At 51.9% G+C, this 12281-nt stretch overlaps 1 protein-coding gene across 6 annotated transcripts in view; it reads left to right on the top strand.

Moving 5' to 3' along the window:
• Kdm4a (lysine demethylase 4A) overlaps positions 1-12281 on the top strand; it is a 46840-nt gene that overhangs the window by 28822 nt on the left and 5737 nt on the right. For all 6 annotated transcript variants that reach the window (XM_087549268.1, XM_087549267.1, XM_087549266.1 and 3 more), the window contains 7 exon segments: positions 680-800; positions 4718-4899; positions 6369-6573; positions 6997-7073; positions 7508-7563; positions 9186-9294; positions 9571-9756. In XM_087549268.1, coding sequence (XP_087405394.1) covers positions 680-800; positions 4718-4899; positions 6369-6573; positions 6997-7073; positions 7508-7563; positions 9186-9294; positions 9571-9756 — 936 coding nt within the window.

The following is a 12281-nucleotide window of genomic DNA, read 5'->3' as shown; positions in this document are numbered from 1 at the left end:
GGGGCGCTTTGACTCCTCTGATGTCCAGATGTGTTTCATGGCCGGGCCCTGAAAGTGGGGGGAGTCCCTGCCTTGTCCTGTAGTCTGACATAAACAGATTTTTGCCCTAAGTCCTAAAGCACGCTGGTATAGACTAGTTTGCATGCCACTATGGCTCATGCTTTTCTGAGACATGTTTTTTAAATGTCTCTAAATTTTTATTCTATTGGTGCGTGAGTATCTGTGCACTTCATGTGTACAGTGCCTGAGAAATACAGAAGAGGGTGTTGAACTCCCCGGAAACAGCTTATGATGGTTGTGAGCGGCTGTGTGGGTGTCAGGAACAGAACCTAGGACCTCTGGAAGAGCAACTAACCACAGAGCCACCTCTCCAGCCCCCAAATAGATTTTTCTGTGTTTTCATTTTCACATTTGTTTCCTGTGTCCCTCTCCGCCCCTCTTTGCCCCTCTCCTTCCAGCTCTCCCTCCAGCTCTCCCTCCAGCTCTCCTGCATGCTCTCCTGCATGCTCTTCCTCCCTCCTGTTTCAGAGACTTTGTACTTCACCGTGGCCCATGCAGCCTTTGACTTCTTTGTTCTCTAACTGCCTCTCCCAGTGGTGAGGCTCTCGGGGGTTTGCAGGGTGTGTCATCACAGTACCCTGCCGTTTCATCACCTGCTGATTGGCCCTGGTTTGCTCAGGTTGCAGATGAGTACATGCTCTCCCTGGAGGAGAATAAGAAGACCAAGGGTCGCCGCCAGCCCTTGAGCAAGCTCCCACGCCATCACCCGCTGGTGTTGCAGGAGTGCGGCAGCGATGACGGTAAGTAGTCTCTCTTCACTAGAAGGAAAGCAAGTCCCCACAGTGAGCCTTGCCCTCACAGGGCATCAGAGGTCAGGGGTGGGCGTGGGCCCGTGGCTTGGCCCTTTTTCTCCCACACACTGAGGGCAAGGACAGTTCAGGGCTGGTGGGCTGTGTACGTAGGCTCTTTCTTTTCCTAGGAGGTACAAGGTTGGTTTTTCAGGATAGTCAGTTGCGTCAGCAATGCCTTGTGCCTGCCAAATGTGTGCATACAAAACTGGCTAAGATATGTCCATATCCTCAAGGTGCCCACAGAGTAGTGGGGCAGACAGCTAAAGAGATGTAAAGAAAGGAGCCCCATCCAAGCTGAGGGGACAGCACCAGTAAGCGCAGAGACAGGGAATGGGAGCGTAGGCTGGGGAGCTGCTGGCCACCTGGGGGATGCTGGTGGGGTGGGAGAAGTGGAAGTAATGAAGACGCCACCAGCCGGATTGGGCAGCGGTCTGAGGAGCTGGGAGGGTAGTCCACAGAGAGGAAGACGAGTTGGTTGCTGGCCTCATCTTTGTGTCCTAAGGCTTTTGGCTTCAGAAACCCCAAGTTTAGTGTGGATAGAGGAAATTGACATGGGAAGACATTGATGTGTGGGATTATTTTTAAATGAAAGGGTCTTATCAAGAAGGCCGAGAAGCCTGAGGAGAGGCCAGAGATAGGACAGGAGCAGAGGAGCTGGGAAGGAGACTAAGAGACTAAGAAAAGGGAACTAAGAGATCTACGCAAGGAGAACTCGGAAGTGCAGCTCTGATGCTCATCTAGACAACAGCAGGGCGTGGCCACCCTGGAGCAGCCATGCTGGCAGGCCTCAGCAGGTACTAGCTGGTACATGCTGATGGAACCAGAGCCATTTGCACTGCTGACTCTCCAGGGCTGAACCCCTCTTCCCCTCTCCCCTCCTGTGCCATGCTGTCATGGGTCATCTCAGTTATCCTCTTAGGAAGCCTGTGGCAGCCTGGGTGCAGGGGCAGCCTATAGGCCCTGGGATCAGAGGTGGCCAGACCCCGAGTCTTGTCCTAGAGTCCCTTGAGCCTGTGCTCGGAGAGCTTCTGCCTCTTGTATGATTTCTTCCCTTAGCGCTTTACAGTGACCCAGGTTAGCCAGGCTACGGGGACAACTGCCTTTAATCCCAACACTTGGGAGGCAGAGGCAGGTCGATCTCTGAGTTCCAGGCCAGCCTGGTCTACAGAACCAGTTCTAAGATGGCCAAGGTTACACAGAATAAAAAGCTCTGGCTCAAAAAGGCAAAAACCAACCAATCAAACAAAAAGATGCAGACTGTAGAGGGGTGGGGGGAGTTTCCAAGAGGCAAACGAAAAATTATCCAAAGAGGAGCATGTGAATGCTGAATGCCTTATACTTCTAGGTATGTGTAGATTGTTGTCTGAGTTTGTCTTTTTGAAATAATGTAACTGATGTCACCTGTCTCTTCTTTTTGTGATAATAAATATTCAGTTATGGCAGAGGGAAGGGAGACTTCTCTGTGTGGTCTCCCCATGTGTTAATTGTTTTCAGAACTTTTACTGTGAGTTTGCCTGCTTTCTTTCCGCTGGTCCATTATTGACACAGGTATGGTATAGGACAGGCTGGCCGTTAGCTCCTGATCCTCTGGCCTCCACCTTCAGATGCCAGCCAGCATAGCCCGCTCTAGCAGCTTCAGCTTCTCCTGGACACCTGCCGTGTCCCCGAGAGGTGATGTCATTATCTGACCTCTTCACTATCCTCTTTTATTTTTCAAGACATGGTTTCTCTGTATAGCCCTGGCTGTCTTGGAACTCACTCTGGAGAGCAGGCCAACCTCGAACTCAGAGATCCGCCTGCCTTTGTCTCCTGAGTGCTGGCATTTAAAGGCATGTGCCACCACTGCTCGCTCATGTGCTCTCCCTCTCTCTCTCTCTCTCTCTCTCTCTCTCTCTCTCTCTCCCTCTCTCTCTCTCTTTCTCTCTCTCTCTTTCTCTCTCTCTGATTTTATTTTAAACTTTTTTTTTCCCCCAGAGCTGAGAGGGCCCAGGGCCTTGCGCCTGCTAGGCAAGTGCTCTACCACTGAGCTAAATCCCCAACCCCTTCTGATTTTATTTTAAAAGAACATTTTTATCTGAATTACAACATTTTCAGTGAGATGCACACGTCTATAAGGCTCTGTGAAGTTTTACATATGTGAACTGTTAAATTTTGATTCCTGCAGTTTTTACTTAACACAATGGAAGTCTCCCCTCGGCACTCAGCATTCACATGTGTCATGGCTTGGGCCTCTTGGCTTTGTGAGTAGAGCAGATGTCAGTGAAGATGGGGCTACGAGCTTGTCTATTTCTGTCCCTGCTGTACTATCTTGGTCCCTCATGTTTGGGTCAGGCACTCTGGCTCCAGTCTAAACCGTGGGGCTCTTAGAGGCTGTTTGGCTCGTTCACACTGACCTCCTTACGCTACAGTGGCCCTTCATATGGGGGCTGGCTGTGCACAGTGGCCGCTGCCAGATCCCTTTAGATGAAACCTGACTATGAAGGTGGAGGAAGAAATGGCTAATCTGAGTTGTGCTAGAGTTGCCTGGAGTGAGCAGACAGGCACCTACTGTAGGTATGCCCACCACAGCTTACTCCAGGCTGCTTTGCAGAGGTGCCGGGGCCTCGAGGAGGGAGTGTTTTTATCCTAGCCAGTAGCACTGCAGTGGGTTGCAAATGCGTCGTCCCCTCATGGCAATACCTGATGGGTGCACTGTCAAAGCCAATTTCCTGTCAGCCACTGAATGCATGGTCAGAGGGATAGAAGCGACAACAGGGGCTTCTCATCTCCACAGTCAGTTCCTACAGACCGAGCCTCCACACCTGTTTATTGCAGCAATCTGTTCTGAGGTTTACTCCTGCTTCTGTCAGAGTTCCCTCTGCCTCCCAGCATTCAGAATTGTAAGGCTCTGCCCTGCCTCTTTGACCTCGTGTGTGCCAGGTACTAGGGCTTATTGCTTTGTGGGAATGCTTCCTCTGTTTCCATTCTGCAGTGAGTCCCACTCTTCTGGGGGACCCAGGAGGATTTTCCTTGGTTGTGGTCAGGGGTGCCTGAGTGTGAGGCCTACTGCCCAGCACACTGAAGAGACACGAGTCCAGCAAGTTACTGGTTCAGGCTTTACAATGCTTGATGGTCTCTAGGATCAGCATTTCTCTCCTTTACCCCCAATCTTTGAAAATGCAGTAGCCATTTTTATTTCCTGATTGACTGGAATATGCTGTGAACTCTTCATTTACAAGCTCCAGCTTGAAAGGTAACATAGACATTTTATGGCCAGAAAGAAGACTCATCTTCTGAAATCCTGGGAAGTCCTGCCCCAAACAGGCAGGCAGATTGTTCTCCCCCCATGTCCCGGACTTTCCAGAGGGAACTGGAAAGTCCTGACCGAGGGCCATGATGTAACATCTTCCAACCTTTCCAGTCCTCTATTTGTCTCTGCCTGTCTCCCCAGCACAGATGAAGGGAAAGGAAAGCCCAGAGGAAAAAGGACTTAGCTGCTGGCATTTCGGAGGCAGGAAACAGCATTGCTCCTGGCAGGCTGCTACTTGATTCTGCTGCCCACAGAGGGCAGAGGGTTGAATGTGGCAGCTGTTACAGGGAACAGAGTGGGATGGGCACCCAAAACCTGAGGAAGAATAGAGACCCTGAGTCTGTCTGACCAGAGAAAGCAGTTCCGACAGCCACCCTGTTCCCCCATTCCCCAGCTCACATCCCAGCCAAGTAACACGGCCTTAAAGGAGTCTGTTGGTCATTGTTTGGCCCTTGTCTTTTATCACCCTCTGGAGTCCTAACCTGGGACCAGGGGCACTGGCTGAGCTCCTCCTCACTGTAGGCAGACCTCCTGTGTGCAGGCTGGTGCTAACTCATGCTTCTGTTTCCTCCTCTAGAGACCTCTGAACAGCTGACACCCGAGGAAGAGGCTGAGGAGACCGAGGCTTGGGCTAAGCCTCTGAGCCAGCTGTGGCAGAACCGACCTCCAAACTTTGAGGCTGAAAAGGAATTCAATGAGCTCATGGCCCAGCAGGCCCCTCACTGTGCTGTGTGTATGATCTTCCAGACCTACCATCAGGTGAGCACGCTCTGCTGCCGTCAGGCGTCCTGGGCCAGCCGTCCGAGGAAGCCGGGTTTATGGGTACAAGGCTTGTCACTGCTTGTCTTTAGGGGGCCTTTCCCCTCACGTCCTTGTTCTATTAGTGCTGGTGTGGCTGTGCCAGGCAGATAACCCTTGAGAATGCTTTGATCTGGTGACCCTTGTTTGTGACACAGACCTTGCTGTTTGCAGAGCATAATGTTTCCTTTATGTTCCTGGTCTGGGGCTCTTTCTGCTCGATCCTGTGCAGTCCTGGTCAATCAGGGTTCACGGATGCAGTTTCCTTCCCATCTGACATCAGCCTCCGGTGAAGAGCCAGGTCCTCTCATGCCGTTTTCTTTTTCCCCCTCCTCATTGTCATGGTGCTGCCTGACCAGAAGGCAGCTGGGGGCCCGGGAGGCAGAAGGGCAGAGGCTCTGACACAGTGAAGGCTCAACTGTGGTCTAAACGTGCGGGGCCACTGATGACCTCACATCATGGACCACTTTGGGTCAAGCTCCAGAAGGTCAGACAGGAATTCACAGCAGCAGGTGCCGAGTAACCAGCTCAGGCTTAGATGGGTCCTGCGCAGGGTGGCTTTAGGCGAGCAGTTTCCCTGTGGCTGGTAGAGCGGCACAGCTGCCCTGAGCTTGGCCAGGCCCCAGGCTCATGCCTGCAGAAGGATGGCATCTAGACCCACACGCTGGGTCAACAGCTACTTCTTTGTATTATCTGGAAGCAAAGAAAAGCACTGTTCGTGCCAGTGTTTGTGAGGGACGTGACTGCCTGATTGTCACTGTCAGCAGATCTACTAGGTGGGGGCCAGGGTTCTTGAACGGCATAGGCTCAGAGGGTGACACGCTTTCATGCTCTGTCCTCGGAAATGGGGATCATGGTGCCTGTGGTCCAGCAGCAGAGCCATAGGAGTGACTCTAGTTTGCCAAGGGCAGCATGAAACATAATGTTCTCTCTAGAGAGGCCCTGAGCCAGGAATCACAGGTGGGGACCCAGCCATGTGACAGTGCCACAGTTCAGGTGGCCCTCTGATGTGGCCTGGCAGAGGCATTTCGTGCTGGTCTGTTAGGAGCACTGACTCAAGGTGCTGTCTCCGAGTGGGGCTGCCATGTGGCGCGGCACCTGGGGGACAGGCAGTGCTTTGCTGCTGGTGTCTCGGTGCATTTTATTATCACTTGGTTTGGGAGACTGAAGTCCCAGGTGCCTCTTACTGGCTCCCTTTTCTCAGTTGTCCCCCAGGGCCCTTTGTTTGATGCTGCTGTGAGAAATTGAATTTGAGTCATTAGAGGTAACTTCAATTAGTAGCTCCAGGATAATGGCTGTGCACTCGGGAGCTATAGATGCAGCCGTACCCGTAAGAGGCCCAGCTTTCTGCTGATGGAGCAGGTGGAGGGAGGGCGAGGAGCACGGCCCTGTGCTCACCGCCCCATGCCCGGTCTCTGCCGTTCACTTAGGTGGAATTTGGAGGCTTCAGTCAGAGCTGTGGGAATGCTTCAGAACCAGCTGCCCAACCTCAGAGGACTAAGCCATTGATCCCCGAAATGTGCTTTACCACAACTGGCTGCAGCACAGACATCAATCTGTCCACCCCTTACCTAGAGGAGGATGGCACCAGCATGCTGGTGTCTTGTAAGAAGTGCAGTGTCCGGGTCCACGCCAGTGAGTACCACCCACCCCCTCTCATTCTGTCCCAGCAGCACAGGAAACTTCCTGTTTGTTGGAAGTTGTTGTACTCTCCTGCTGCAGAGGTTGCTTGTGTCTTCTTGGGAAGTTGGTAGCTGGTGGATGAGTTGCCTTGTGGCATCCATCCCAATGCCTGTCAACTTGAGGTCTCCTGGGTGGTGGGTATCTAGGGATCAGATACTTACTAAGGAGATGTACCAGTGAATCCACAGTTTCTGACTTTCCTGGATCTTGGGACCATACTGTATGGTTGAGCCCTGGGGACTCTGGCCCAGAATTCAGGGATTTCTGTATGGTTTACTATCTTTGGGGATGGCGTCCGGAAGAGTACTGTGCATCAACATTCTACCGCCAGCCCCTGGGTTGGGCTTCATTCTCTCTTCCTGATGTCCTTTCTAGGTTGCTATGGCGTCCCCCCTGCAAAGGCTTCTGAAGAATGGATGTGCTCTCGATGTTCAGCCAATGCCCTGGAGGAAGTGAGTATTCCCGTGCGCTTCCCACCTCGTCCAGAAGGTTGGGGTGACGTTGGGGCTAGCTGGGACATGACTTCTATCACACAGCTGGCTTAGGATTTGTGCTTCGTGATGTCAGAGCGAGTGGATCTGAGAGCTGTGTTTGTGTTGCGGGGGAAGATCAGGCAGCTGCCGTCCCGTGGAGCGGACATTACTCCCTTTGAACAATTTGGCTTTGGGTTTGGAGTCTGAGAATGGGGCTCAAGTGACTCATTATGCCGTTCTAGTTATACATTGTGGCCTGTCCCCCAGTGGCGTCCTGACGGCAGGCCAGGTACCTGAAGGCCTACCTGCCACCACACTGCTTTCTGCAGAGTGTAGTTGTCCACAGGAAGTCTCAGGAGGGCAGACTGTGTGCAGTGACTTGTTGTAACCGTTTTCCTTCTGCTTTCCGGCAGGACTGCTGTTTATGCTCACTGCGTGGAGGGGCCCTGCAGAGAGCAAACGACGACAGGTGGGTTCTCTGGGAAGTTTGTGATGCCCAGGCCCAGCGCTGAAGCACGCGCAGTGCTTCGAGGGCAGTAGCTTCGTCTGAGGGAGGGGGGAGGACTCGGGCAGCGCAGGGCATAGGGCTGGAATAGAGTGAGCAAGACTGCCCTAGACCGCCTGCCTCGCTTCGCCTTTTCCTCAGAGGCGGAGAAAGATGTCAGTAGTGTCCTCTGTGAGATGGCGGCCCTCAGAAAATGATACAGGCATTTTGTGGTCTGGAGGTAAGGACTTGGTTACAGCTGCCTGCCTGCCCGCCTTCCTTTTTTTAAAAAATGAATTTGTTTTATGCCTGTGGATGTTTTGCCTACATTGTGTATCTGGGTATCATATGCCCGGGTTTCCACGGAAGCCAGACAAAGACTTCGGGTCTCCTGGGTCTAGAGTTACAAACAGTTGTGAGCCACTATGTGGGTTCTGGGAATTGAACCCAGGTGCCCTGGAAGAGTAGCCAGTGCTCTTAACCATTGAGTTAGCTCTCTGGTCCTGTTTCTTTGTTTCAAGACAGGGTCTCCTGGAATGTCCTGTACAGTCCCTGCTGGCATCTAACTGTTGATCCCTGGTCTCGGCTTCCCACAGACTAGGGTTACAGATATGCACCGTGCCAAGCACTTTTCCACAGAGTTAACTCTCCCTGGCTAGACCTGCTGTTTGGAGATCAGGCAAATGTCCTTCAGGGGGACCACTGGGCACTGAGGAGAGCTTAGGCAGGCCAGCCACTGTTAGATCTGTAGAAGTTTCTGGGCTTCTCATCCACCATACAGCTGAGCTGTATCTTTGTGCTGCCTTCTCTGAGGAGGAAACAAACACGAGCCATTGAGGTTTTGCTCTGTAAGGGCTTCTGTGGAGAGGTAGTTGCACATATGGGTTGACAGCAGCCGGCGGTGGATAGCCTGCCTCTGAATAAACCTCATGGGTGTCCAGCCTCCTACCCTTGTAGGATCCCCATGCTGCTTGTGGTGGCTGTGCGGCTGTGTGGCTGTGCGGCTGTGTGGCTGTGCCTCACTCCTTTACAGATATGCGGTGTTACCATTGGTCACTGTAATTCTCCCAGGGCAGGTAGGGATGGCTGGTAACACTCTTTTATTTAGAGTGGAAATGGCTCTGCTTGAACCTCTCACCTTTGCCCTTTAACCTTTGATCCGTGTTTTGCCCTCTAAGGCCACAAAACCAGACCAGTTCCTATCCCCAATAACAGCCCTACCAGTAGTGCAGACTTCCATGGCTCCTGTAGGTTTTCCTATGGGTGGACCTAGCTGGGGATGAACCCAGGGCCTTGTGCTCTTGACACAATATTGGGTTTCTCCACTTCGGGCATGGCTGTTTCTCAAAAGGTGTCTGAGGGGAAAGCCTCAAGCAGCGCTGCTCAGTCAGCCGTGGTTGCGCTTATTTGCCAGAGTAAGGAGGTGGTGTAAGCGGGTTAATCCTGCACTGGCCTTGGGGAGTGTGTGTATGGTGGTAAATGACACTTTCCCTCCCGAGTCCTGGGACCTGGGTGACGGAGCAGGCATGCTGGGTGATGGGGGAAGTTTTGTCAGCAGGTCCCCAGGGCTATAGAAACAGGTGACTGAGCCCTTCCTCTTTTGACAGATGGGTTCATGTTTCATGTGCTGTGGCAATTCTAGAAGCAAGGTTTGTCAACATTGCTGAAAGAAGTCCAGTGGATGTGAGCAAAATCCCTCTGCCCCGCTTCAAACTGGTAAGCCAGAGTGGGCTTGAGATTTGCACAGCTTCACCCCCCACCCCCCCCACCCCCCCATGAGTCTAGAAGAGCTGAGCGCATGGCTCATTCTACCCCTAGGCTCAGTTGCCTCATGAGGACTTTACATTGGGCACAGGGGTAGAGGGCCCTGGGTGCTCTCGTGTATCGGGAGGGGTCGGCTTCGGATGGCTTGGTTTTGTGTATTTCGGAGGGAAAACAAGAACTGATGAACGGTCATTCCACGGAATCTCGTGCTCTCTCTCCTCTGCGCAGAAGTGTGTCTTTTGTAAGAAGCGAAGAAAACGGAATGCTGGCTGTTGTGTGCAGTGCTCTCACGGCCGCTGCCCCACTGCCTTCCATGTGAGCTGTGCCCAGGCTGCCGGGGTGATGATGCAACCCGATGACTGGCCTTTTGTTGTCTTCATCACGTGCTTCCGCCACAAGATTCCCAATTTGGAGGTAAGAGGGCGAGTCCTCTTGACGGGTTTCAGGGTCATTTTCTCTGCGTGTTGCCAGTTTATGACATAATCACATATCCTTGATGGAAAATGTTAATGAGTTAGCAATTAACAAATGGCTCAGCCTGACCACTCCTTGCCTTGGCCTTCATAGTTCAGTGGCACTAAACAAACCATGGTTTGATTCTTTGGTTTACCCGTTTCCTTGCTGAAGTTCCCCAGGTGAACTTGTGAAGGGCCTTCCATTGTTAGTCTGAGCATCCTCACCCAAGGGCCTGGGACGTCAGGGCCACTCTGTGAAGAGGTGAGCGCCGATACCTCCGACAGTTGGACATTTTCTTCCACACAGGAAGGAGCTCCCAGTTCTCTCAGTGGTGACATGTGCAGGATGCGTAGGACATGATTTGTAGAGTCCTGAAGGGGCCCGGGTGGCTCCAGGGAAGTAGAAGGGAGAGTATAACCATAGCTCAGAGAGAGAGGAGTATGTCTGGTAGGAGTGAACACTCAGAGTGGTTCTGGGAATCTGGCAGGTAGTCATAGAAGTGAGCAGCGCCTAGAAGGGTAGGTCCTGGACCACCACATCTGAGTCCTTCCCTTTTTGGATGAGGATAACGTCTGGAAGGCCATGATTTTGAGTCGTTCGTGTGCGGCTGTGCACTCCATTGGAGGGCATGTGGGAAGCAGAACAGCTTTGGGAGTCCGTTCTCTCCTCCTGCCTTTTTGATGCAGGGTTTCTTGCATCTGCTGCCTCGTGCCCCCCACCCAGGCTAGCTGGCCTCTTAGCTTCCAGGTGATTCTCCAGTGACACCTCTCACCTTGAAATAGGCTGCTGTGGTTTCACTGTGCCTGCCACCGTGGCTGGCTTTCGTTTTGTTTTTTTGAGACAGGATCTATAGCCCTGGCTTTCTTAGAACTCACTATGCAGACCATAGACCCCTCGAACTCACAGAGATCTGTCTGCCTCTACCTCCAAAGTTCAGTGATTAAAGGTGTGCTTCACCACACTTGGCTGGCCTTTTAAATGTGAGTTCCTAGTATTGACCTCAGATCTTCAGGCTTGGGCCATAAGTACCTTTTTTTTTTTAAAGAAGATTTATTTATTTATGATTCATAAGTACAGCGTAGCTGTCTTCAGACACAGCAGAAGAGGGCATCAGATCCCATTACAGATGGTTGTCAGCCACCATGTGGTTGCTGGGAATTGAACTCAGGACCTCTGGAAGAGCAGTCAGTGCTCTTAACCACTGAGCCATCACTCCAGCCTGCCATAAGTTCTTTTACCTGCTGAGTCACCTCACCGGCTCCTGAGTAGCTGCTGTGAGCAACCAGAAGGCAGCTTGGGGTGATGATAAAGATTGGGATATTTTCAGCAGAAGAGTTCAACCCAGTTTTCATTGGAAAATGAACTGTGGCAACCCCATACGTAAGCTCTCGACAGTGTGGCATTGTGAGTCAAGAAACAACTCAGGGCAGGGCTAGGCCAGAGCGGGGAGCGCTCCATGTTGCCATTTGGGGTCACAGAGAGGTTTTCTGGCCTTCCTTTTGGTGGGGCAGGCGATGGCTTTGTGCTGGGTTTCACTCTGAGGCCCCTTCATGCTTCCAGCTCTCTGTGCAGCCAGCTCTGACCTCAAGTCAGTGACATCTGTGTGTCTCATCTGTGTGGTTGCTGTGGTGTGCTTCCTCACGGAGGTGGGCATGAGACCTCAGGACAGGCTGTGCTGCAGTCAAAGCCTGAGGTGGCATCAAACCCCATTTAGTAGCTGGGAAACCTGAGCTTGGTCATGGAACAAGATGGCCGATTAGTATTCCCTTCACTATCATACCTGCAGGCCGCTGGGATTGTGTGAGAATTTACACTGTTAGCATTTTTTTATAATCCATTCTTCAAATGTTAGTTAAGCATCGCCACATCCCAGGCTCAGCTAGGAGTTCGCCAGTGCACAAGACACCCAACTCCTCACGTAGTATCATGGGGTACATATAGTCAAGTTGAAGGGTCCACAGGAAACTAGTAAGTATACAATATGTCTGAGCATGAATGGTGCAGTGGGTAAAATCAGTACAGGTTAGAGATGAGGAAGAGTAGATTGTGAGGAATGGGATCAGCGAAGTAGACTTTGGGGAGCAATGTGAGGCCCAGTGAGGTGAGTACAGCAGTGCGAGGCCCCGTGAGGTGGGTACAGCTGTGTGAGGCCCCGTGAATGTTTGTTTGGAGCAGAAGATCTTAGGAAACCTCAGTTCTTGTGTCCTTTTTCTGAGGGTAGAGCTGTCACCCAGGTAGTGATTGGGTAGTGATGTTCAGGGCCTAGGGCGCAGGCACCAGCTACCCATTGAGTCTATCCAGATGTTATCACACATACTTGAGGTGTACACATTAGAATGTGTTATTTGGTTAGTTTCAGAGAAATCATGAAGGGTAGAGAGTTCATGGAGTTTTGGATAAGATAAACCATGGCTGAGGCAGGACATTGCTGCAAATTTGAGGATAAAACAAGATAATCAAAGAAAAAGGTAGTCTCATCTAAG

This window comes from Rattus norvegicus, chromosome 5 (assembly GCF_021556685.1).
Source record: "Rattus norvegicus strain SHRSP/BbbUtx chromosome 5, alternate assembly SHRSP_T2T, whole genome shotgun sequence".
Classification (NCBI taxonomy): Eukaryota; Metazoa; Chordata; class Mammalia; order Rodentia; family Muridae; genus Rattus; species Rattus norvegicus.
This window is presented reverse-complemented; position numbering and strand designations above follow the sequence as displayed.